A 25,730-nucleotide genomic window follows, 5' to 3' on the forward strand; every position below is an offset into this window, starting at 1 on the left:
GTATGTCGAGTCCAAGGTTAAGCAAGCAAAGCCATGAACTGTGCTGTTGCAAGCAATATATACACGGTGTGGGTTACAAGAAATGGGCGTCACAATCGCTACTGTGGCTGCATCATAGTCTTTTGGCAGCTGTGATGGGAGGAGCTTCCCACGTTCTGCAGGGCAAGGCAGGCAGTTCGGGGACAGAGCAAGCTGACTAGCCGAGCCAGAGGCTTGACGTCGGCGGGACAAGCGTCTGATGCGCCCTTCTTGGCCCATCCGTGTCCGTGTCCGCAGCCCGACAATTTGTCCTCAAGGAGAACGCGTCAACATTCGTGGGACAACCGCCCAATTTTAACAGTGCACTCCTCCGCTGCCATGCTACATATCGCGCCGTCTGCCCTGCTGCGGCCGGTACCGGACTACCTTTCGAGGTCATCACGACGTTGATATCACTGCCGAAAGCTGTTAAGAGCATACTTTTAAATGACTCTACAACCATGGCGGCCAAACCAAGATCAGGGTGGAATTTCTTGCAGCAGGCGGTCGCCTCTGTTGAGTCGAGGTTAGATGACATACTGGCCGAAGAAGGCGACCGCCCGAAAAGGACGAACACACCTCCCCACACCAAGAAGCCGTCCTCAGATCTCTCACGGAGCAACAGCAACGCCTCCGGCACGAATGACCGACTTCAGGAACGTCTCGCCCGGGCGATGGCCAAGAAGAGCCCAAGTCGAACCGAAAGCCCGGTGCCTTCTCAAGATGTATCGGCGGACCCGGTATCTACGGGGGCAGATCTCTCTACCGCCGCAGATGAAGCGGAAGCCGGAACAGACACATCCCAACTCTTCCGACAGGATATCAAAGACGAGGTTGACGACGGCAGTCAGGTCATAGCTAGTGGGGGACCTCCACAAGAGGAAGAAACCGCTGTTCTGCAGGGGAAAGAAAGAGCTGTCGCAGCAATTACGCTACAGTCAGATGGCGATACATCACGAGCTTCCACAGACGCTACGCGAGAGAGCCAGCCGATCTCAACTAGGCCGTCGCGAGATATACCAAGATCGAGCGTAGACAGCCAGACAAGACAGAGTGCAGCGGAGGTCCTGGAGGCACAAGCAGAAATGAACGTCTATCTTGAGCGCATAGATGCTCTGAGGAGGGACCTGCAAACGTTGGTTGACAGTGTCTCCGATTCTGCCCGTAACAGTGCCGAGACTGCAAAGCAGGCCGCTTATGCCGCCGAGCCTGGGAGCCTGGAGCAGAAGATCTCCCAGAAGGACGAGAAGATAGCTCTTCTTATCGAGGAGGGTACACGATGGTCAAAGACCGAGATAGAGCTTCGGGGTACGATCAAGAAAATTCGAGCACAGGCGACCGCCCACGCCAAAGAACAGGAGGTATCCAAATCCCGCGCAGAAAAGGCTGAAAAGGCTTTCAGGGCAATGGAAGATCGGGCAAAAAGAGCGGAAGCTGCAAATAAGCGCCTGGAGCAGAATCTGTCGCTGAGCTCAGCCACGACGAAAGAGATTGAGGCCGTGAGGAAAGAGCGCGACGCATTGAACGCGACTCTGGCGGACATGAAAACCCAGCTGTCGAAGGCGAATGCAAGAGCGGAAGCAGCTGAGACCAAGGCACAATCCGATCAGTTGGACAGGGAGAGGAAACGGGTAGCAGAACTACAAGATGACCTAACTAGCGCCAAAGTCGAAAGACAAATCTTGGAAGAAAAATTGCGTCGAGAGATCAAGGATCTTCAGGCAGCCTTGGAAGCGGAGAAGGGGCAAGCGCGCGCCATGGAGTCTGAAATGCTCAGCGAGCAGGCGGCTCTCGAAAGCAAGCTCGAATCGTTCCGGATTCGGGCTGAAGAAGCATCCTCAGCGGATATTGGTCACACACAGGCCAAGCTACTTCGGCAGATTGAGACGCTACAGAACCAATACGCCGCGGCGAGCCAGAACTGGCAAGGCATCGAGACCTCGCTCCTGGGTAGAATCACCAACCTTGAAAAGGAGCGTGATGAAGTCGTTTCGAGGGATGCAGAGCTGCGGAAGAAGTCGCGAGACACGATGCTCAAGCTCAAGAATGCGGAAAGAGAGCTGGACAGCCTGCGGAACAAGTATGCTGACATGGACAAATCATTGGCAGATGCCAATGAAGAAGTACAACGATTGCAGAGGAAGACGACCCAGCTTGAAAAGGAGCTTGCGGAGGCCCTGAAAGATCTCGAGACGCAGAAGCAGACTGCGGAGCGGGAAATGCTACGCAGGATCGACGAGGAGAAGTCCAAGTGGACGGCAAATCTTCATATTCCACGCACCGAATCTCCTGCGGCGTCACTGCGTAAGAACTCGGGTCTAGGATTTGACATGAGTCATCTGATGAGCCCCGTTCAATTCGAGCGACCAACGAGTCGACGCTCCTCCGTCATGCCCAACACATTTGGCTCGAATACTCCGCCTCGTCAACAATCCACCACTTCTTTCCGCGGTTTGGTGAACGGGTCGACTACTGAGACGCCGTCCGTTGTAACATCCATGGACCACGACGAATACTTTGCTAATGTACCGCCGACTCCCCTGACAACAAGCCACCACTCTCAAAGGGGCGTCGTCAACGATCTGATATCCACTTCCACTGTTGGTGCGGGTCCTTCAGTACAGCTAGTGGAACGCATGTCGGCCAATGTACGGCGCCTGGAAAGCGAAAAGGCTGCGTCCAAGGATGAGCTTGCGCGCCTTACCACCCAGCGCGACGAGGCCCGGCAGGAAGTGGTAAGCTTGATGCGCGAAGCCGAGGAAAAGCGCAAGATCGAGGAGCGCCTGAGGGCCTTAGAGAAGGAGCACGCCAGTTTAAGCCAGCGACACCAGACCACTCTAGAGCTGTTGGGCGAGAAGAGCGAGCAGGTGGAGGAGCTCAAGGCCGACATCCTCGACGTGAAGCAGATGTATCGGCGGTTGGCGGATACCATGAAATGACGAGCGTTTACCAGTCGGATACGTCTTCACTCATCGATAACAGCTCGCTTGTCCTCATTGCGTTTCGTGTGACTTGGTCATGTAAAGAAGTCGATACCCTCCCTCTCGGCCGCCTTGACAATATACAACCGCACTTTGGCATCCGGCGCACAGTCGATCGCCAGTCTGCCGTCAACGTCTTTCTTGTCTGTCTCCGCACCAGCCTTTAGCAACTCGACCGCAACATCACCATTTCCCTCGCTGACGGCGTGATGCAGTGCGGTCAAGCCATCCATATCTGTAGCATTGATGGGTGATTTGTTCTCTAGTAACAACTTGACAATGGGCACATTGCCAGTGGCCGCAGCACGATGAAGAGCCAGTTGTCCTCTTTTATCCTTCACCCTTGCGCTCGCGCCCTGTTTTAGCAGCGTTCTGCACACCTCGAGGTTGTTTTTCGACACGGCCAGGTGTAGCGGGGTTACGCCCGAATTCGTGGCCATTTTGGGATCCGCATCTTTGGAGAGCAGGAGTTCGATAATGGGAAGGCCGGAGTTGTCTTTGAGGGACGACGCAATGGCGAGGGGCGTCCAGCCTGAGCCATCCTGTGCGTCGGGGTCGAAGGAGCGAGTGGAGGCGAGGAGTTTGACGATGTCCAGGTGTGCAAAGGCGCAGGCCCAGTGGACGGGAAGGCGCTCGTCTTGGTCGTGCAGGTTTGCGAGTTTGGGGTTTGCCCTGAGGAGCGACTCGACGACTAGGATCCTACCCTCGCGAGCCGCCTCGTGTATTGCATACTTGTTCTCTGCCAACTCCGCCATGGCGAGCAACAATGGGTGAGAGTGTTGCGCGGGTAGAGGGGGGTGAGGGCGAGCGCAGCAGGCGTGAGGGACTGTCGCGTCATGCCCGACTCGCCGAATTGCTTTGTTCGGTCGGGGCCTAGTGGGGGTGGCTGCCGCTAAGTAAATCCGATCCGACGAGGCTGCATTTCTTTTTAGCGGTTTCCCTGGCTCGAGGCAAGCCCGTAAATCCCACGCCAGAGCTGAAAACGTGAATGGATCTGTCATTGGCCTTCAACCTCAACTGGGTGTCCACGGCTTGACTAAGTAACGTTGTCCTCTCGCTTAGGCTTCGTCGCAGTCGCCAGTCGGTGCTGTGGGTGTGAATTCAGGCCGTGACTGCCCGCCCTCCACCCACTGTCCGTCCGCATGATCTAACCATCTTTCTACCCCTCCCACTGGCAATCCACCCTCGCCTTGTCGCGGTTATCTCAAGATGCCCTTGCTTCAATCTCATGGCTGGTAATTCGCAACAAAGTAATGGGAAGGCCGCCAGAATCCAGCGCAAAAATTACCACAGACGGAGCCCACGTGCGTGCGATGAATGCCGTTTACGGAAAATCAAATGTGACGGAGGCCTGCCGTGCGGCCCTTGCAGTATCTCCAAAGATGGTGAGACCGTCGCCTCATGTCGTGTAGACTGTAGTTACAAAGATGCTGACCGGCCAAGCCTGCTCATATGATTCGGGGACAAGACCCCGAGAAACGCCCACACAGAGGATCCGGAAGCTGGAGGCATGCATACGGTCCACGCGGACAGCTCTTATGCGACTGAAAGCGGAAACTCCAGAATCTAGCAACGGCGACATCGATTCAGTAATCAGTTCCCTAGACACCTCATACCCCGAGCCAGGGGATGGCGAGTCGAGCGCGGACGAAGACGATGCGAAACACCGCCGCTTGAACGGCATGATGGGAAGTGCTGGGCGCATCATTTCGCATTCCCCGTCGCAAACGACGTACTATGGCCCATACTCCGGATACGCCTTCATCTTCAAGACAGTCGAGCTCTTTCGACGAACGCCGGACAACCCGCTCTTGACCACGGAAACGCAAAACATTACGGCGACCTTGTTCAACGCTCCCATGCCCGAAGGTGATGGGGGTCCGCACTACTCCTCGCAGTTCCAGAGTCTACCCAGTCTCTCTATCACCCTGAGTCTTCTGGACGTGGTCTTCACGAGATGTCATCCACTCATCCAGTTCGTCCACGAGGCTGATTTCCGAGACATGGTGCACCGGTTGTACAGTGAATCGGCGTTGCAGTTTGGGGCGTCGAGCCGTGATTTTATGCCCCTGTTCCACTCGGTCCTCAGCATCGCATTGCTTTTCGAGACGCGATTGCGGAAAAAGCATGGATGCGACGACATAGCTCATGAAGCGTGAGTGCCAAACGGCTTTGGTCCTTTCGTCGCTAACTCCGCGTAGTACGAGACATTTCATCCTGGCACGGAAAGAACTCGACATCGCACAATGCGCTGATCTCATATCCATGCAGACGATACTTTGTCTAATCACCTTCTTGGTCACCACGTCCCGGTTGACTTCGGCCTACACCTATCTTGGCATTGCTTGTACATCGGCACTAAGGCTTGGTCTGCACAAAGAGATTGGCAAGGACATGTCCTTGGCGGGAACACAACAAGAGGCGAGACTACGAATCATGCTGGCTGTTCTACAGCTCGACACCTTTGTGAGCATCGTGCTGGACATGCCCACTCGCATTAATCCTGGGTGTGTGGACCCAGCAGTCCTCGCAGCATTACAGCCTCCATCCACGAAGAAGTTGGCCAGCCCAACTGAGACTCTCTCCGATCCTCAAGCCAAGTACGCTACCTCCGCAAGGCACATGCAACTACTGGCTCTCACAGCCTCCGGTCTCCGAGACATTTTCGTCCACGGCAACAGCAAAGAGAAACCCACCAACGGCCCAAACATCGATAGCGTTGACACCAAAAAGATGGCAGAGACTGAAGATGCATTTCGGAAATGGGCCAAAGCCCTATCTGGCGTACCTCCCATCCCACAAAAGCCTGAAATGTCTGCAATGTAAGTCAAATCCTGGGTGGTTCGAACTCGCTGACTGGATGAACGCAGCCTCAAGTACGAACTAGAGATGGCCTTCTATCTCGGGCAATTCATCCTCTACCAACCATTCCTACACTATCTCATCCAGATGGCCAACGGCCTACCTATTATCAAAATACAATCCCAACATGCCTTGGCCTGCATCAAAATTGCCTCGACGACGATAACCCGCTCGGAGATCATGCATCAACGTGGTCTCCTGGCCCCGGCGTCATGGAGCGTCATGTACACGCTGTTTCAGGCGGTAATGTGCCTCTTGTTCCTCATCGCGACTCACAACGGCACGTCACGACCAAGCGAGGCCTGGAAGAAAGGCGAACTGGGCATAAGACTTCTGGCGACGATGCGCTGCTTCGACAACGGCGCGGTCCGGTGTCTTTGGATCATCAAGGTAAAGAGACGAGAACCCTCCCTGCCTTGCATAACGTGTCTGATTTCTCACCTATCGCTCAGATGGTCATCAAACAACTCTCCCACACCGTTCAATTCGACGTCGACCAAATCGTCGCCGCAACGGGCTGTCTCTGTCCCTGCAGCCGCACGGCTCTTCTCTCTCCAGAATCTCTCGATCGACGTCCCTCTCGCGATCAACACCCCGACATCACCATGACCACTGGGAGTGGGGGCGGCGCAAGTGGCTACGCCACGCCCGAAACACCACACGACGCACGAGCGTATCCGCCGTCCGTGTGGAGCCGGCCAGGCATCGAGCAGCTTATGATTATGAATCAGGATTCCCCGCGGCATGATGCGGATTATATCCTCGCCGAGGCTCAGGCGATCGCCATGACGTTGCCGATTGACAACATGGATATATTTAACTTTGGCGAATCTTCGTGACGGGACAGCATGTATATATTGGACAGTGGGGATTCTTCATGACGGGAGAACATTGGGGAATCCTCATGATGGCATACGGACGTCGGTTCAGGCAGGGAGTTGGGTTGAGCATGAATATATGCATAGATATCTGATCTCAGTCCAAGGCAAGGAGTTGGGGTTGAGCATGAATATAAATATTGCACATATATGTCGATTCGAACATGGACGTGGATGTTCACTTCCGGCCATGTGAGACCTCAGATATAATTATGGCCGAAGTAGAGTAGAGTACTGAGTTGGCAGGCCCTTGATTTTGGCCTACCTAGGTAGGTACCTCTGCTCTTAGCTCGTACATGTTCAAGAAATCCCTTTGGACAATGTGGCGGTGCTTCCATCAATGGGTGCGTGGTGCTTCCCTCAAATGGGTGCGTGGTGCTTCCCTCAAATGGGTGCGTAAATCATCATCCGTGCGTGAACGGTGATGTGCGGCCCCAGTCTTTCACAGCCAGGGGTTCGTTAGCTGGCGGTGGTTCACTGACTAATTACATACTGTACCGAGTACTCCGTACGGCGTAGAATGTCCAGCGTACAGTGAAGCGCGCAGACATGTACGGACTGATACCTGGATACCTGGATACATGGATATGTATATACCTTATATGCGTCATGTATACTCCGTATACAACGGATGTATCGTACCTCGGATACAATCCATCAAATAATTACCTATCTAGGTAAGTAAGTACGTAAGGACCTATGTATGTACCATGTTCATAAGGAGAAGATCTGCTCGTCTCCGTGAGAGCCCCTTTTTGACTGCAGGGTATGGTATGGTATGTATGCTCACCCTGCGCGACGAGTCCGATCCACGAATTTTTGGTCTGCGGCTGTGTGTACTGCATGTCGCACCTGCGCACCCACTATGTTCCCCGGACCCCGTACTGTCTGCTCTCTCTTCGTGTATGAGTGGGGGGTATGTATATATCTCGGAAACTGTCTGTCTGGAGGTCAGTCAGTAGGTATACCACTTGTATACGTCCTTCTAGGTATCTGTACTCCGTACGATTAGGTTAAATCTATAGCTAATCACGTCGATCCAGACGCATCCCGACGCATCTCATCGCATCTCTTCCTATCCTATCCCATCCCCTCGCATCCTATCCCGTCGCATCCCATCGCATCCCATCGTATGGCATCGCCATCACATCACATCACCACATAGCATAGCATATCCTTGCATCGCAATGCTTTGGTGCCGCTCAAATCTCCTTGAGAAAGCCCACCTCAATCACCTTCTCAATCGGCACGTTCAGATTCGCCATCTTAGTCCGCGAGTTGTCCTTCATCCACAGGAACAGTACGAGCAAGAGCCGCCTTAGTATAGTTGTGGTGTGCTTGATCTTCATCTGCTCCTTGCCCACGATGTACATGATTTTGTAGCTGAAGGCGCGGTCCAGGCGGGCCAAGGCCTCCGCATCGGTGGGGGATTTTTCCGGGTTATGGCGCGAATGCCTATGAGAAAGTGGTTGCTCTTTCCCTTGCCCTTGTCCTTGCGCATGCACTTGCGGCGTGTTTTCGTCCGAGGACGTGGTAAACATGGCCTCGTCCACATCACCATTGGAGAGGACTTCAGGTCTAGAGTGTCTGGTCGTGGATTTATCTGCGTTGCCCTCGGCGAGTCCCGAAGTGGCCGGTGTCTGGACGGCGGCAGTGGACCTCTGCTCACTCAAGATATGCACCCGGAGCTGCTCGTAGATGACTGACGCAAGATCCGGGGTGATGACTTCGTCGTTGTAGCCGTAGCGGACGACGAGGCGGTAGCAGTGCGGGATCGCGAGGCGGGACACGGTATGTCGGTCGGAGGGCGGCACGGAGGGCGTCTCGAGTGGGCGCAGGTGGAAGAAGACGCTCACTTCGGGCATGGCCGTGAGTTTGATCGCGAACTGGCTGAACACTATGGGTGTTGTTTCGCCGGCCTTGTCGAAGAAGATGCCGAACCCGTTGATGGAGCTGAGGGGCGTGCCGTCGAAGCGGTCGGTCAGTTGTAATCCGTCCGGGGTTTTGCGCACGAAATGGGACGTTGGGAATCGATCTTCTGCTTCGGCGAACCATTGCTATAGAACGAGCGGTGGTCAGAATGTGTATATGCGACAGCGGAATCTAGGGATGCGGCGATGGAGACCATGCTTCGTTCACTTATCCTTCTATCGGCGGTGCAGGTTCGAAGTGAAAAAGAGCAACCTACCTGTTCTTTGCCGAAGCGCCATAGCATGAATATCATGCCCAGTACAATGGCGAGGGTGAGCGTGAACCAGGCTCCGTCTGGGACTTTCGTGAGTGCCGAGGAAAGAAAGGTGCCGTCCAAGAGGGCGATTGTGAGCCAGGGGAGGAACACGATGAAGGGACTGAACCGCCATACAAATATGGCCGCTAACGATACCCTGCATATGTTTCAGCATCGTGGGTCGAGTCGGAACAGCCATTAAACGGGCAGAATGGGAGGCGCTCTCGTCAAAGGGCGTCAAAGGGAACTTACATGCAAGTATCGAAAAAGGTGACGAACATGACGCAGACGCCGTAAGCATTACCCAGCGACGTGGTATTGTTGTAAATCGAGGCAATGAGGATCGTCCCGATCATGAGAAGCCAGTTGGCAAGCGGAATGTACAGTTGTCCGTGAAAGATCTTCGACGTGTGCTTGACGGAGAGTTGTGGGAAGTAGGACAGTTTCATGACCTGGTGGAGCAGCTGGAAGGTTGCGGTGATGATGGCCTGCGAGGCGACAATCGCAGCTAGGATCGCGATGATCAGAGCCGGATAGACGGTGCCAGCTGGAGCCGCCTCGAAGAACGGGTTCGCGTATCCTTCGGGATGGTCGCTTATGTAGGCTGCCTGCCCGATATAGGCCAGCAGGAGGCATGGGAATGTGTAACACAGCCAGCTGAGCTGGATGGCTCCGCGGCTGAAAGCGCCCAGATCTGCGAACAGCGCCTCGACGCCGGTAAAGGCCAAGAGGACGCCGCCGAGCTGTCTCCAACCGTGTTCGCCTTTGTGGACCAAGAATGTGAAGCCGTAGCCGGGATTGAAGGCTTTGAAGACGGAGGCGTCGTGGTGGATCACATTGTATATTCCAAAGACTGCGTTGAATCCGAGCCAGACGATAACGATTGGCGAAAAGGCGTAGGTGATCTTGGTGATGCCAAAGGGCTGGACGAGGAACAACAAAACGAGGATCGCGTCGGTGATGCCGATGATCGCCCCTTTGGAAATGCTGGGGTTGACCACCCGGGCCCCTTGAACAGCTCCCAGGACAGATTGCGCAGGTGTGAGCACGCCGTCCGAAAGTACCATGGACACGGCCAACACTCCCATGGTCTTAAGGATACCACGCACGATGCGGCTGGACTCGATTCCCTTCCGCATTACCCTGCCGGCGCTCTCGAGATCTCCGGAGGCATGTCGCTTCAATCTCACAAGCGTAGCTTCCCTAGGATCACGATTTGTGATGTTCATGTACCGGCTGAGGAGCGTGTATGTACTGAAAGTGCCGCCTTCGCCTTCATTGTCTGCGTGAAGTATCACCACGATATACTTGACCGTGACCATCATGATCAAGGACCAGATGATGAGGGACAATACGCCAATAAGGTCTTCTTTGGATGGCGCGGAGGTGAACGTCGACGAGTAGACGTAGAGGGGGCTTGTACCGATGTCGCCATAGATCACGCCAATTGACTGATACGCTCTGAGGTTGATTTTCAGCATCTGAACCTTGTATCGAGACTACCACGCAGACGCAGAGAGAACTCACAGCCAGAGTAGCATCTTGCCGCTGAAAACCTACAGCGGCGTCAGTCAGAGCGGCGTCAGTGGGGGCAGCCAGTTCCCTATCATACCTGCTTCTGCTTGAAGTCGCCCTCCTTGCGCAAACCAGGATCCTCATCAAGTTGCAGAGATTTGGTCCGATAGAGGCCCAGATCGTGCGAGGATCTCCTCGAGCGCATGTTGTAGATGCCATCATCATGCGCATAGATCGAGGTGATATCGGCGGTTCGCCCTTCCTTGCCCTGCAGCTCATTCTTGGGATGGACCTCATTGGCAATGCGAATCGTAGCCATCGCGTGAAGCACTGCTGCAAGGCTTGGGGAGAGAAGAACAGAGGAGATCCGGACTGGCAACTGATCACATAACGTGGACGGAGGCAGACCTTCTTAAGGCACACAGACACGCAGCGTGGACCCCTCGGCTCCATTGCGCTGGATCTTGGACCGATCCATTAGATAGAGAGCAATTGCGCATGTGCTAGACAAACCGCATGGCTGCAGAGTTAGACCCTTTCAGGTCAACATCGTGAGTGGATGGGAGCCTTCAGCGTAGCCTATGAGGCTCCTGGCATCAGGTACCTAACCAGGGTCGTCATGTCGCAAGATGCGATTGTTGCGAGGCAGCCAGGGGAGCTGGGATGGAGCTGGCCCTGCCACCGCCATGACGGGTGGGGGGACTGTGGAAGACTGGGAATGTGAGGTTGCAGGTGGCAGTGTTGTGGCCGCCCACCCATGTCATCTGAGCTGAGGCCACATGCACAATGAGCTGCCGTGCGCTGCTAGTCCGATAGGTAGATTGTTGCCAAAGAATGAGCATCCTGCAGGCTGGAAATCAAATGTCGATGGTGGAGAGATTGGGAGCACAGATCTTGGCCGGCAGCATGTCGTTCCGTCTATCCAGGAGGCTCCTGATTGGCTTAGTGCTGACCATGCATTCCCCGTCTATGAGAGATTTATCGACGTTTTCGTAGGTGGAGGTCCAAACTCGACTTCATCCTGCATCTCTCCCACCTGCTCAGCCACCTGAAGCAACGGCAAGACGGAACAGGCAGAAAGCTCATGTCGACACTGGTCTGATCTGGATCTGGCTTCGGCTTCACCACACCGTATGCTGTATTTCCAACTATGAGCCGAAGCAAGCTAACAAGGGTGTTGTACTTAGACAATCAAGGGGGTTTCCCCACTCGATGCTATGTAAGAACGGTGGTCGACATGCCTGAGTGTACGAGGCATTTCCGAGCATTCGATGACGCGGTGGTACAATTGGTGTAGGGCATGCTGTCAGCCGTGCGGCACCTATGCCCATATGAAAGACCCATGATCCGCTCTCAACCGACCTCAACCTTCAAGCTGGGTTCTACTGAGAGCGTGCGGCCCTGAGAGTCTCATGGGGACTGCTCCGCCACCGCCTTTTCTAGCTTCGTCTACCAACACAGGCAAGTAGTGGACGCTCATCACGATACCTGCGTTGATCGGCAGCGTCATCGTCCTCCTCCTATTGGTCTTGACGGCACAAGACACGGCCCACGGGAAAGGCTCCAGAGTGAACTTCGACGATCTGGATCTCGGCGACGTTGAGAAGAACAATGAAAGAGGCGCATAACGCCAACGCTGCTTCAATTCGTTCCAGCTGTCAAGTACGATGGTACGAGGGCCGGATAGCGACCGAGGAAGAGCTTGGGTCTAGAGGAAGGACACGCTGAAGGAGCCACTCAGACCTGGTTGCTTGCACAGAGCCAGCTGGAAGTCAAGGCAATGCAAGTCGAGATGAGTGAAGTGCGGATGGGGCCCGGGAGGACTGACAGAAGCTGAACCTGCGAAACGCCTCACTTGGACTTTGAAGAGCAGGAGTCTCTTTTCCGCACAGAGCCATTCGTTCACACCGAAAATGTTCATGCCCTACCCTGCGGTCACATTCACCACAAGAGTTGGATAGACTCGTGGCTGTTGGACTTTAGTCGAAGTTGCCCGGTGTGGTCGGTGGATCTGGGCCTGTTGGTGCGGGTCCTTGCTGACACACGTTGACAGTCGTGTACACATGCACACTTACCAATTGCCGTCCATGGATGAGCCTGACATTCCTCAGTGACCCGGCCTGTGGTGGCGACTGGAGAGTTTTCGAGCATCAACACCGTCCTCGCTCAGATCCATGGGGAATGCTGAAGCCTTCGAAGGATAATGCTCCGCTGCTTGGAAAAGAGCTCAGAGAAAGCAGATTGGCCAACCTAGCCTCGGCCATCTGGACGTGAGCGCCAGGCTTTCAAAGGTCCTATTGGAAACCTTCAACAGTATGTACCACCACTGCCTGAGGCTGCAGGCTGGTGGGATCTCCCTCGCACTCATGCACTATCGGGTAAACACTAAGAGGAGACCAAGGGGCCATGGACGCTGTGTACGGTATCAATCTTTGATGCGCCACCATTTGGATTCGAACCTTTCTCACGACATATGGAAACTCTGACGCGCCCGACGACGGCTCTATAGTCGAAATGCATGATATCGGAAGCACATATGGCTGACCTGTTTCCGGCGAGTTGCAGAGCAACGGGGCATTTGCGCAATCCCTTCTCATCGCACCGAGACGTAGTAGCCTTTGGCATATGTACGTTTCAAGCACCAATGTCATAGACCATACAGCGGTGCCCGTGCGTGACCTCGGGGATTGGCCTTTTCCCTTTTTCCGCATACTGCTCCATCATGCTCTTGATAATTCGCATGTATGAGGACACATATTTCCTGCCGCACGTGAGGTTCGCACACCCGTCTGGCAACACGTTGGGACACTGTCCATGTCCCACGTCCAGCCCAGATACGGTAGACCTGACACGTGTTTCGGTCCCGTTTCCGCGCGTCACGGTGCTTCAGCCTCGTCCCGTCAATGCCAGCCTCGTAGACAGAGTTTCACACCGCCTTTTCGGCACAGTAGCGCCTAGGGCAGCCTTGGGCGACCCTGCGCCCGACTGATATGTGTGATCATGCTCACCTTCACAGACAAGAAGAATGATAGAAAGTCTCGTGGCGGTGTTCATCGGACGCGCTCCGTGGGAGTCCATTTGTGTCCCTACCTGCGTTGTTCTGCTCAAGCATGCGGGCCACCTGGCTGGATCATGGAGGCCCATCCAACTCATGCGTCCCGGAAGGGCGAATCCCGCAATGTGCAAACTGCGTGCACATAATGAGGATCCACTTGTGCTGCGCTTCTCAGGCGGACAGACTAATTTAACGTCCGCAATATCGGGCAATGTTGTTTCGACTTCAGCCTTGCCCTGGCACACTACACAGTACACATCACTTGAGACGATCTACACCATTAGAACCGCACCTCGTGATTGAATCATACATAATTGATGACTGGTATACAAGCTGGTAGGGTAGAAGGTCTGTCAGGAATGTACGAGTAAGGAATGTGAACAGGGTGAGAGTTCGCGGGGTTCGAACGCGACCCAGACGCCTGACGTAATTGTGCCCCAGTCGCGGGTGGGCTCCACGATTGACCATCGCTCGGATATCGTCGAGATGGAGAAAGATGATGGCCTGTTGTCCGGAGTTCTTCAGTCGATATCTTGCCAGCGCGCAAGCCAGGCGGTCAACGGTCGTTGCGTGCCCGAACACCATCTTCGAGACCGGTCTGCCACCGAAGTTGATGCACGAGGGAGACAGGGTTCAACGCCGAGCCCGTCGATACCATGGCACCACCCAAGACAGCCTTGCTGGTCATCGACATGCAGGTGTTTTTCGAATCCATGACGACCGCTGCCCTTCCAAACATCATTAAGCTATGCGAGCACTTTGTGAAGACATCAGCGCCCATCGTCTTTACGAAGCACGGCCACCCCAAGTCCGAGATGGTTGCGCACTCGACCAGTCAACTTGTGCGAAAATGGAACGTCAATGGTTCGATTGGGGAAGGGTCGGCAGAAGGGGAGATCGTATCAGAGCTGCAGAAGTTTCTGCCCAAGGCGAACAAGACGCCGACCATTGGCGAATCGCTGCCTGGGCCAGAGTCTTCCCAGTTTCCCAAGCTCTTACCGAAGAACACGTATGATGCCTTCATCAACACGCCGTTATCGAGCGTGCTGGAGAATGCAAAGATTGAACGTGTGATTGTCTGCGGCGTCATGACCGACTGCTGCTGTGACACGACGGCTAGGTCGGCTTTCAACCGGGGCTATGAGACATGGCTTGTAAGTGATGCTTGTGGCTCTGCGAACAAGACACAACACGAGGCAGGCTTAAGGGGCTTCGGATTTGCGTTCGGCGAGGTGATGAGGACAAAGGAGGTGATATCGATGCTCGATGAATGAAGCGGAGCTGCTGATGGAGGGTTGCAACTCACAAAGACTGGGCGGTTTGGGCCCTGTCAGGGGGCTTACATAGTAGGAGCGTCTCGAAGCGAGGGCTCGGGCTCCGGGGGCCCTTCGGCAGTTGGAGTTACACAGTTCCGGATACTGTGTGCGCCTGCGAACACATGATCATGCCTGTTATTCTGTAGAGCAATGTGAATTATGCCACTCACTCTCCTCACTCGAAGGGCGCCATCACGGGGTCACTCATGCTGGTAAGCCGCCGCGGCGTCGCCGCCGTTGGGATATCGATCCTGTTCAGAGCTGTTGCTCGCCGCTCACGCAGAGCTGCAGCATAGTGACTGTTCGCTCCAGTACTTCAATGGCGGATGTGTAGCAACCCAGACCGAGGAAGAGGCCTCAGGTCCTTCTTCGCTCTGATAAAATAGCTGCAGACGAAAACAGATGAGAAAGCGATCGATCTCTTGGTCGTATCGCCCTTACCAGGTAACAAACCATGTGGTCAAAAACCAGCTTCATGTCCACTCTTTACTACTCAGGCAGGAGCGAAGCATGTCAAGGTCGGAACGCACCGAGAGGTCAACAGCACGTGGGCAATAGCTCAGAAAATCGAGAAAGTCATCCTTGCTACGTACGCTTTACATGCCCTTGGCCAGTGAAGTACCCTCTTCTACCGAACCCCCTACCTACTCTATCAGGACGTACTTCCACTTCCACATCCGTTTGAGTTCCCAACAAAAACAACTAGCACCGCTGCAAACGCAGCTGAAGCCGCAAAGACTTCGGCTCTCTTCGGCCTCGCGATAAGCGTCAGTGTTGTTGAGAAGAGTAGGGTACACCCGACTATTGCTGCCATCCTGGTCACTTGGTCGTTGATGAGATAGATCCCGAAGGCTGCCACGGTGGGTAGAATGGAGGCCAAGATGGTACTGAAGGTGTCGATGGTTCTCGTGATACGACTGTCGGGGTAGTTGATGATAGGCTTGCGTTTGCCTGCGCTCCCCCACGTCTCAACGACGGAGAGCGGGTCGTGATACTTGTGACCGATGTGCTTGTGGTAGACTGACCTTACCATGTTGTCGATGAATTTTGAGAATGCATCTTTGTTAGCGTAGCAGCCGGCCAACGAAGTCAGGTCATCGAAGTGTTCGTCCTCCCAGGTCTCGAACTCGCGCCCGCGGAGCCAGATGTCTCCACTCCCATCGTTCTTCTCGGTCAGTTCGCGAAGAATTGACAGATCGGCCTTGTTCGCAGGAGCGAGTTGACAGAGACGCGCGAATTGGAGTAGAGCTTCATCTGGTAATGTGTTAGAAGAATGACCAGGAGCTTGTCAATAAGGCGCACTCGCTGTATTCCTTCAGAAGGCCACGTAGCTCTAGGGTCCTCTGCCACTGTACACCGTCATCCTGGCTCTTATGAGGACCTTTCAGGGCTCTTATTTCATATTCAAACAGGTTCCGTAAGCTATCTTTCGCTTCGCGGTCCTTCTTAATCGTCCAGCGTAGTCCGTGCTCTAGATTGATGATCTCGGCTTGCATGCAGAGAAGATTGCGAGCGTTGAGGATCAGGAATCTCCTGAACACTGCGAGGGACTGGTCAGTGCCAATGTAGCCAGCGAGAACATTGTATCCGTTCATCTCGTTCATGCTGGGCGGTGCGAACGGCCACTCTGCCAGTGTCTGAGGCGGAAGTGCTGAAGGCAGACCACGACGCAGCTCAGCGACACAGCCGGTAACATTGTGGCATGCGGCTGCACCATCTTGCGGTCAAGTCAGGCAGCGGTGTGTTGGCAACAGAACTGCATGGTTGTCTCCGGGACGTCGACCCTGTGTCAGCCAGTAGGATGGAGAGTGCAGGTGCGGGCAGCGAAGGAAGGACAGGATACGAGTCAAACGCTGCTGAGACAGCCTCCCCAGCAAGCCACCCTCCACCAGACCATCCACGGCAGTTGGGTCATGCAGAGGCTCATGGAGGGTGGGAATGAGGGCGAATCGACACGATGCTGCTATCACTGAGGCTGCCAATGACATGGGAAGAGAGTCAAGAGCAGATGGGGAAATATCTCCGAACCAGGAGCGAGATCGATTGGCGCCCTTGAGTGTCAGGTATGTATGACAGAGAACGACAGACGTAGCCTGCAGCTGTATTCCTTCTGCTGGGGAGCTTCCTGTCTTTGAATATCTTTTCTTCCCTCCCTCTCTCCGATATCCCGGGGAGCCGCAAGATCGATCAAGACAATTCTGCTGGTGCAATATGGTCACTGTGCGTTAGTGCGCCTGTCACGATTGGACAAACCATCCAGGTATCCGGTCCCAAATTTCGTGGGGCAAGCAAGCCAGCACCAGGACAAGACAAGACATTCAGCTGGCAGATTGCACCTCCTGTCCAGCTTGAATCCGGGGCTCTGGGATGGCTCATGGCCGCTTCCAGTCGATATGAAGACGTTCTGCTCCTGCATGAAGCCTCGTCGTTGAATAGGCTCGAAGGAGCGCCTGCGGTCACGTCAACAATGTGAGATCTGATTGCAGCTGCTGGAATTGCCATGGGCCTTTTTGTGCATCGTGCTTACCGAACAATCAGTCACCGCCACATCCACCGCCACGGCGGCAGCCACAGCGGCGGCGCCGGCTCCGGGAGGCGCGCCTACAACTTGACGCGATCAAGCGCAAGCATGCCCCCAAAAGCTTGCAAATGCAGGGCATCTCTCCCCTGCGATGAGTCTTTTTTTTCCTTCAGAAGGGCGACAAGAACAGGCTCACGCGGCGTCGGCCTGCGAAACGTCGGTGTCGACGGTCGAGCCCTGCCTGCCAGCTTCTGTTTATTTTTGTTGAGCCCCAGAGCCGTAAGGCAGACAAGGCTGGAGCAGAGATCCGCGAGCCTGCCAAACCCTTTGCTCCCAATTGGATTCTAGCGTTGCAACTACACGTCTCCCCGGGCACCTAAGAGATCGCCCTGGCCCGCGAGCCTATCCAATATGGGACACGTTTCAACGTATCGACGCTCGGCCCTTTCCGTGAATCCGTTAGCGAAAACAGCAGGGCTAGAAACTAATCTCCATGAGCAGGAAGATACTGGACCCACGCCGTTTCGAATGTGGGCGACGAATGTCGACGTGATGGGCGACTCGCGACTCTACACGATACCGCGTCTTGTTGTCTGAAACTCCAGCCTCCAACCATCGACATCTCAACACATCCCAAGGAACAGCTTTCGTCCACCTGGGAGCGCCAAGCAGCTGGTGACTCGAGAAATTTTCCTGGCACTTCTCGTCGACCTGCAGCTGGAATACCTTGCAACTTGGATTTACAGTTCACGCTTTTCTCGCCATTTCCTTTTCAGGATGCGTCGGGCGCGCTTTCGTCGTGTTCACGATCTTTTACTATCCCCAAAGCCGCGATTTTGGACATTTTCCGCAGGCTGGCTCCCTGCTCCTGCAGCGGGACCATCATCCGCACATGTCTTTGCATTCATTTGGGCTAAGCTCAGCTGCGCGGTCCTTGGGTGTTCTGGACTGTCTCGCACAACGTAGTGAGCCCTCAAAGGCTCAACCGACAGCAGAGGGGGGCTCGGTGTGAGCGCGAAGTCCCTTCGGTTCCCACTTTCGCTATCATAACGGTAAGCTCTGTCTGCTCTCTGCTCTGCCCGCTAACCGCTCGTCTCCCACCGTCTTCTCTTTCGCCCAACGTCTGCTTAGAATCGCTGTTGTCTTCTACCGCTCCGCCTCAGATCTCAAGACTCAGATACACCCATATTCACTGTCCTTTGTGGTTTCTGTTCTCAATACGATCCATCCTGCTGGCTGGCTAGCCTCCCCGCGTCCGTCAAAGCTTCAAGCCATGGGCTTGAAACTATATATCAACGTCCCGCACGCCTCTGCCCGAACCATCGTCGTCGAGATACCCAGCCACCAATCGACTGGCAAGGACGATGTTGTGAATATCTGCCTGCAAGAAGGTTCGGAGTTTCAGTGCCAGGTTATGATCCCTGGTCGCGAGCACACAGATCAAAATGTGCACGTGCTGGCGCAGCAAAATGTTGACATTGGGAGCGAAGTACAGAATGCCAGGAATATCATGGGTCAAACCTGCACTCTGGGTGGCAGTTATGTAGAGCCGTCGGACACCCAGCGGCATGATAGGGGTGCTTGGCACCCGCAAGGCTGTGGCTCCGACTGTGGCCACGGCTGCAACGTAGGGGTAGGGACAAACAACGAATCATTGCTCCTCCGAGCCTATCTGGCGGGTTGTAGCACAGATGACGCTACCGACAAGGGTATTGCGGCTGGACAGCCAGTCGCGGTCATCCCTGATCCACAGCTGAATGGAATGGTGTCCAGGACCCAGGCGACACCAGTAAATCGATGTTCACCACACCCTGTTGCTGCACGCTGCGAGCACCTGTCCTGTGCCGCTGCATACCCCTGTTGCCCTCCCTGTCCCGGCCGTGGTGCCCAACTCCAAGCCTCCAGCCATCCCGGGGGTGGCAGAGCTTGTGAGCCCTACCCGTTCGTCGGCGCGGTGGGGTCCACGATCGGGCTTCAGGCAAGCGAAGCGGAGCAGCACGCCACGCTGGAGCAAAGAATCAAGAACTTTCGAGGGATCTCTCTACTGATGCGCAAGCTGAACGGCGACCCCATCAAACCCACCGCAACGATGGACACAGGGGCGGACCGCAACGTGATGATCAAGGGCCTGGTCGACCTGCTCAGATTCCCCATTAACAAACACAGCGACTCGACCACTACTCGCTTGTCCGTTCTTAACGACATGGAAGCGGACACTCTGGGCACGGTGGAACTAGATTTCTCGCTGTTCTGCAGTGGGACCCCGCTGCGCAAGGTCGTCTTCCATGTGGTCGAAAAGCTGGGCCGCCATCAGATACTTCTCGGTGTCGAGTTGATCATGGAGCTTGGCCTTTTGTACCGCCTGCCGTGCATATGTCATGCGTAGTGCTCGGATAAGAGTGCCCCTCCCGAGAGAGGGAGACGCCCGGCCGAGAATCTGGTACTCTGACCGGTGAAGGGGTGAAGCGCGATAGCCTCTCTCAACAGGGGTTCATGAACTGCCCGTATCTGCCCCTGTTGGACGATACGTATGTGCGAGTTCGATCGATCATGACAAACTGTGACGTGGCAATGCTGGATCACGGAGAGGATGCCAGCAGGACTCCGCCCCTACGAGTCAGGAGTCGCCTTTCCTTGTTGTCTTGTCTTGTCGTCCACATCACTGCCATAGAGAGAAAAAGAAAGGAAAATACGTCTGCATGTTGAGGGACTGGCTTGCTGGCTCGCTCATACACATACACACACTCATTCACTCACCGACATCTGCTCCTCCTCCTGCTCCTGCTACTGATGAATGCTCTTTCGTGGCCTCGAAGCGGTCGTCGTCCCGGCCGCCGACTCGTAGGCTCTCGCGACTGGACCGTGAGTGACACCCCTGACAACCTGGCCTTGCGACGACTGGACTTGCCCTGCGCCCGGCGGCCTGCCCTCTGCCTTCTGGCATCACGAAGCACAATGGATTAGGATCCATGGATCCTCGCGCATCGTCGGGCACGTGCGAGCGCGACCAATTGGTGTTTCTAGCTCTCATGCCTTTACCTTAGTCTCGTGTCACCTTGGTCGTCGTGACGCGCCATTGTGAACTTGATAGGGCCCTGCCGACCCCAGTCAACTGCCCAAATGCTCTCTGGAAGGGAGGCTGAGCGCACAGGATACACCGTCTGATCGACAAGCCAGCCAGTCAGCCGTGTCGGTGGGAAGATGTCGTTGCCTTACCTTTACGAAAGCCGCCTACCTGGCTGTCCAGCAGGGGCCGCTCTGCTATAATAATAACGCCCGTCCAGGTCTCTCACCTTTCCTCCCTTTCTGATCTTCAGCCTTGTTGTGGTCCTCGGAGTCTAGAAGACCAGCGAGAACTGAAGCAGGCGAACAGCAAGCAACACGGTAGCAAGAACCCATGGCCGAGCCACCCCAGCAGACAGGGGCACAGACGGAGCCCTCGCTACCCCAAGAACTGATCATGCTCTGGTGTTCAGATACGCTCCGGAACGTGCCCCTCGCCGCCGCAGCCATAGACACCCGTTCGCCATGCAACACCATCACGCAGCAGGAGATGACCCGGCTCTTGGGGGTGGTGCACTACCTCCGCGCCCGGCCGGAGGCTGACGACCCGGACAATCCAGACCCAGACCCGCATCAGCATCACCACCGAGGGCAGGGGCTCGTCGGCACGAAACTCCTCCAAATCGAACACGCCGAGGTGTCCATCCTGAGGGAGGAGACCTTTTGCATCGTGACCCACGCGCCCTGGCCGATCGTGCTGAACAGGTCGATCAATGTGGCCGACGCGACGCCCGAGGTGCATGTCTTGGGCGGGTCCGTGGATCCCAAGAAAGGTGCGTTTGTACAAGGACGTGTGAACGGGTTCTCCTTCGTCCTGAAGACCTGCCCCGGCTGCCTACCTTACCTACCTGTGTCGTTCCCTACCCACCGTGTCCGCGAGGCTGACTTGCTTGACCAAAGACCAAAAAAGGAAGAAAGAAGCCAAAGATCAAGCCAAGAAGAGAGAGCAACAACGAATCAAGGAGAGGGAAGTGGAGGGAGGGGAAGAAGACGTGAAGGACGAGGGGGAGAGGAAAGTGCAGAAGCAGGCAGGACAGGGACAGGGACAGGGGCAGGGACAGACGCAGACACCAGCTCAGACACAAACACAAACACAGAACCCGAGCCCAAGCAATTGAGCGGACTGCACTTCCACGCCGAGTTCGCAGTTCCAGGCTCCCTTCAAGGGGCTTGTCCGGCGCGGGTAGGGCGGGTAGGGAAGGGTAGGGTGGTTAGGTAGGGCAGGGCAGGGTAGAGTACGGAAGGGTATATCCAATAGCGTGGTGACGTACTGACCGTAGCTAACAGATACGCACCAAATAAGAAATTAATCAGTAGATGGGACAGGTAGAAGTACTTTACTCTGTACTCGGTCATTTCCGCTGATATGTCGAGTGTAAAAGTAGGAGAGTGCCGAGAGTCTGTGGTGTCCATCTTCCCCTCCCATCTGCATGTGCACACATCATGATACGTGGGGGCAGTTGGACCATGAGAGTTGACATTCACAATATTTACTGGAGAGACCGTGACCTGAACCCGCAACCAGAGGAGGCGCACGAGGCGGTCAGGATAAGCAAGTGTCGCCGTTCCTTGTCCCAATGGGCAGGTTAGTCGAGCACGTGCATGAATCAGCTAATTACTGTACCGTAGATGGATGACATGGTCGACCGAAGGTGATGTTCTTGTCTCGCGTACCACGCGCGACTTTGTGCAAAAATTCAAGTCTCGCATGTGTTTATTTTACGGTGGGATAGTATTCCACAGGGGCGGTAAAGGCATAGCTATATCGTTACTCATATGGTCTCACTCGACGGCGCGAAGACTGGGTGATGGTCGCCAGTACATACACAGAACAGTATCGGCATTTTGTCCCAAGCGGCTCATTCCAGGGGTTGCAGCCTTGTGGGCTTTGTCTGATTCAGCCTGCAGGACCATGCCGTGCATGACACCATACGAGAATACACTACAGTGCAGTACAGCGCACGCGCCAGCGTGTGAGACGAAGCGCTGTGCAGTCTGTCTTAGTGACGAACACTCATGTAAAAGGGAGACTGTACATGAATCAACCGACTTTACGGTGGTTGAATTGCATCTACTGCCTGTGATCAGACGAACCATCTACTGTATGTGACTTTACCCGACCGGCGTGTCTACGTAGTGAATTCTCGACCGAAGCCAAACACTCCTTCCAGGATCAAAAGCTCACGCTGCACCGGATGGGCAACAGGGGGCTTCCGTGCGGCGTTGAGCGGGCACTGCAGGAGGATAGACGTAAATCGCCACGGCTATCGTCGGCACGGAGCAACACAGACTTGATGTTGGAGCTGCATTCCATCATCACGGACATATGCTCCGACTTGACGACCCTGATCCAGTAAAAGCATATCAACGGGTGCTGGCAAATCCGAGACAGGCTCAAATAAACCGGCTCTGGGTGAAGAAGACAGCACCGAGGCCTAGGATGTGTCCCTTACCCTCGAGGAAAGGGAACACTGAGCCTCGACCATGAAAGCGTGGTATCTGCTACCGACGAATTTTCGCCCAAGGAATCGACCACCTGCCGTGGTGTTCCGAAGGCCGTCAACATTACTCTGCAGCGATTCATGATGGCGTTGATTCCACGCAGCCCAATCGCCTTCAGAGAGACTGGTGATTGTCGAAACGGCTCCTGCGGCAAGACTGCATCGCTCATCACCTGCACCAGGAGCATCTTCCCCACTGATCTCAGCCCAGTCGTCTTTTTTGAAAACATGTGGGCGGCATCGGAATCGTAGGCAGAGTACGTAGAAAACCGCATCTGGGATCCCTCCGGCATTGCAGGACTTCGAGAGTCTGCGACATATGAGCAATCAGAACTCGCTGTCATACCCAAATGTGTCTCGTTGGTGCGCCGCTCGTCCGTTCGAGAACATCGACTACACGGTATGTATATTCTGATTCCACGACGGGAATCGTCGACAGCTCATTTGGAGGCATCGCAGCCGATTACAAGAAGTGTTGCACTCCTGTCAAGACATTCCCATCCTTTTGGTTGGGACGACGAAAGAGTGCACGGATGACGGTCATCCGAGCTAGACCGCTAAGCTTCCGAAAGCCCCGTATCTCGGAAAGAAGAGAGAGATTCGCTCAAGACGACCGCGGCGTATTAACACGTGGAGTGTTCCGCGAAGACAGACGAGGCGGCTCGGCTGGTCTTCGAACACGCTCCCCCCAACCGCGCTACTCCACTCGACAAGCAAGAAGTAGCGACGACCTTCATGATGCTGGCCAGCTTTTGCCGAAATCAAAAATGCCACAACGACTCGTCCGCACGGTGTATCCCACGCAACGCACGCAGAAAGTGCAAATCCTCCTTCAAGCCATGATGTGCTCCGTCTAGACCATGGAGGAAAGTTGGCAGGGTCGCGTTGTTGTACATGATAACTGTCTGATTTGTTGATTCCTCATCGAGCTCTGCGCTTGCATCTGTCTCATCTCGGGCTTATCATATCCTGTCGTGTCGGTTTATGCCAGAGAGCCGCCTCCAAACACTCATTCCACGCCCGCCTGAATGCGCCTGACGCCCTCGCTGAATAAAAGAGCTATACCGCCGTTCCAGAATCCTCGCGTGCTATACATCTTTTTCAATATTTGACCCTTCCCAACGTTGGCTTCCAGTCCAACGGATGCGTCTCAGGCGTGGCCCTTGGATCCGGACCCCAAATTTTGATCGTCTTATCCGCTTCACCCATTATCAACCGCAGCCCAGTCTGATCAAACGTGCTGCTCATGATGCCAGCCTCTGCATCCAAAGAACCCGGTTGGGCAAGAGATTCCGTGCTCTGGAAGCGATGCCCTGTCTTCCAATCCCAGAAACAGATGCTGCCGTTATCGCCGCCGCTGAAGAGGACGTTTTCTTCATTCACGGCGAGTGTGTTGATGATGGCGTTGTGGCCGTCGAAATTCTGCATGAATGCCCCCTCGGGACATTTCCACTGCTTGATCGACCCTGCTGACCCCGACGCGAACGTAAATTCCTTGGGGTGGACGGCTAGTGCTCGCACGCCCTTTTTGTGATGAGTCAGGACGCCCATCGATTTGCCGGCCGCGAGATCCCACAGGCGCACGGTAGAGTCGAGGCTCGACGAGATGACCTGTGGGTCTGCTTCCTGGCATTTGACGTCACTGACGGTCCCCTTGTGGCCGGAGAGGACGTGGATGTTGGAGCGCGTGCGCATGTCCCAGACGCGGGCGACGCCGTCGCGACCGCCTGTAACGAGCACATCGAGCGTCGGGTGGAGAGACAGAGTGTACACGCCGGACAAGTGACCGTGGTAGTGGCGAATGACCTTGTTGGTCTCCAGATCCCAGCACTTGACCATCTTGTCCTCGCCGCACGAGAAGAGGTACGGATGCCGCGGCGAGACGGCAAGGCCGCGAACTGTCGAGATGTGTCCCGTCAGTGTCAAGCGCAGTTGTCCCGAGGCCAGATCCCAGATCTTGATCGTCCTGTCTCCTGCGCCGGACGCGAACCATTGATTCCCCGGTTCGACTGCTAACGCGCGCACCCAGCCCAGGTGGCCTGAGATGACTCTCATCAATTTCCACGGCGCGTGCCACTCCGGACGAGGCTGTTGCATGTTCGGTCGGCGGATCAGACTGTTGCCAGTGCCGGCCGTCTGCCGTGACGGATCTTGTGTATCTGGACTCGCCTCGCTCTTGACCAGCGCCATCTGACTGTTCGCGGCCGCCGCCATCTTTGGTCTTTTGGGTCCTCGTGCAGCAACTGCTTTTGCCTGTTTCTCGGCGAGCGCCTTGGGTAGTTCGCGGACGGATTCATATTCGACTTTTCGCTTGAACGAGGTGGAGATGGTGAGTGCGCTCGGGTCGGTGGCTTCGCCAAAGCTGTCGCCAAAGAGAGCTCGCGTGCGCTCCGTCAGAGCTTGCGCCGTGGCCGCCATGTCTGCTGCAGAGGAAACTGGGAGTCTAGGAAGACAACTGAACATTTCTTAGGCGACCAGTAGAAAATGTTCCAAACGTGCCAAGACGAGAATTGCTATCTTGGGACAAGGGTGACGCCGCCTTGTCCGGGCATACAGCCTCGCTGGTGTGGGCAGCAGCCTCGCTGATCTGGAGGCTCCGATGAGGCGGTAGATACGTGAAGTCACGTCATGGGCAGTTGATCTGGGCCTGTGTGAGTGCTCGACGGACACACATACCAGACTAAAAAGTGTGTCGGCATATTACTGGTGCAATCGTTCCTAGAGGGCAGCTCACGGGTCGTGGATGTCAAGGCGTTCTGTCACAGTAGGGAAGAAGTTAATCTATGCAAAGTT

At 55.1% G+C, this 25,730-nt stretch overlaps 9 protein-coding genes across 9 annotated transcripts; 5 read left to right on the plus strand and 4 right to left on the minus strand.

Annotated features, from left to right (window-relative positions):
- Positions 1 to 479: 479 nt before the first annotated feature.
- Positions 480 to 2,957, plus strand: A1O7_08634 (uncharacterized protein; the record flags this gene model as incomplete). The annotated part of the gene is made up of 1 exon (XM_007762625.1): positions 480 to 2,957. The coding sequence occupies one exon, from the start codon at positions 480 to 482 to the stop codon at positions 2,955 to 2,957; it is 2,478 nt and encodes an 825-aa protein (XP_007760815.1).
- Positions 2,958 to 3,034: 77 nt separating this feature from the next.
- Positions 3,035 to 3,754, minus strand: A1O7_08635 (26S proteasome non-ATPase regulatory subunit 10; the record flags this gene model as incomplete). The annotated part of the gene is made up of 1 exon (XM_007762626.1): positions 3,035 to 3,754. One exon carries the CDS (start codon positions 3,752 to 3,754, stop codon positions 3,035 to 3,037), a length of 720 nt encoding a protein of 239 aa, XP_007760816.1.
- Positions 3,755 to 4,426: 672 nt separating this feature from the next.
- On the plus strand, positions 4,427 to 6,700 carry A1O7_08636 (uncharacterized protein; the record flags this gene model as incomplete). The annotated part of the gene is made up of 4 exons (XM_007762627.1): positions 4,427 to 5,154; positions 5,201 to 5,821; positions 5,870 to 6,251; positions 6,314 to 6,700. The coding sequence occupies 4 exons, from the start codon at positions 4,427 to 4,429 to the stop codon at positions 6,698 to 6,700; spliced, it is 2,118 nt and encodes a 705-aa protein (XP_007760817.1).
- Positions 6,701 to 7,941: 1,241 nt separating this feature from the next.
- A1O7_08637 (potassium uptake protein) lies at positions 7,942 to 10,800 on the minus strand (the record flags this gene model as incomplete). The annotated part of the gene is made up of 5 exons (XM_007762628.1): positions 7,942 to 8,796; positions 8,928 to 9,123; positions 9,219 to 10,427; positions 10,494 to 10,522; positions 10,579 to 10,800. 5 exons carry the CDS (start codon positions 10,798 to 10,800, stop codon positions 7,942 to 7,944), a joined length of 2,511 nt encoding a protein of 836 aa, XP_007760818.1.
- Positions 10,801 to 14,192: 3,392 nt separating this feature from the next.
- Positions 14,193 to 14,810, plus strand: A1O7_08638 (uncharacterized protein; the record flags this gene model as incomplete). Its single annotated transcript, XM_007762629.1, has 1 exon — positions 14,193 to 14,810. The coding sequence occupies one exon, from the start codon at positions 14,193 to 14,195 to the stop codon at positions 14,808 to 14,810; it is 618 nt and encodes a 205-aa protein (XP_007760819.1).
- A 694-nt stretch (positions 14,811 to 15,504) lies between these two features.
- On the minus strand, positions 15,505 to 16,456 carry A1O7_08639 (uncharacterized protein; the record flags this gene model as incomplete). The annotated part of the gene is made up of 2 exons (XM_007762630.1): positions 15,505 to 16,106; positions 16,210 to 16,456. The coding sequence occupies 2 exons, from the start codon at positions 16,454 to 16,456 to the stop codon at positions 15,505 to 15,507; spliced, it is 849 nt and encodes a 282-aa protein (XP_007760820.1).
- Positions 16,457 to 18,646: 2,190 nt separating this feature from the next.
- A1O7_08640 (uncharacterized protein) lies at positions 18,647 to 19,759 on the plus strand (the record flags this gene model as incomplete). The annotated part of the gene is made up of 1 exon (XM_007762631.1): positions 18,647 to 19,759. The coding sequence occupies one exon, from the start codon at positions 18,647 to 18,649 to the stop codon at positions 19,757 to 19,759; it is 1,113 nt and encodes a 370-aa protein (XP_007760821.1).
- Positions 19,760 to 20,770: 1,011 nt separating this feature from the next.
- A1O7_08641 (uncharacterized protein) lies at positions 20,771 to 21,554 on the plus strand (the record flags this gene model as incomplete). The annotated part of the gene is made up of 2 exons (XM_007762632.1): positions 20,771 to 21,209; positions 21,337 to 21,554. The coding sequence occupies 2 exons, from the start codon at positions 20,771 to 20,773 to the stop codon at positions 21,552 to 21,554; spliced, it is 657 nt and encodes a 218-aa protein (XP_007760822.1).
- A 2,484-nt stretch (positions 21,555 to 24,038) lies between these two features.
- Positions 24,039 to 25,355, minus strand: A1O7_08642 (pre-mRNA-splicing factor prp46; the record flags this gene model as incomplete). Its single annotated transcript, XM_007762633.1, has 1 exon — positions 24,039 to 25,355. One exon carries the CDS (start codon positions 25,353 to 25,355, stop codon positions 24,039 to 24,041), a length of 1,317 nt encoding a protein of 438 aa, XP_007760823.1.
- Positions 25,356 to 25,730: the final 375 nt, after the last annotated feature.

The sequence above is a fragment of the Cladophialophora yegresii genome (assembly GCF_000585515.1).
Source record: "Cladophialophora yegresii CBS 114405 chromosome Unknown aczIN-supercont1.6, whole genome shotgun sequence".
NCBI lineage: Eukaryota > Fungi > Ascomycota > Eurotiomycetes > Chaetothyriales > Herpotrichiellaceae > Cladophialophora > Cladophialophora yegresii.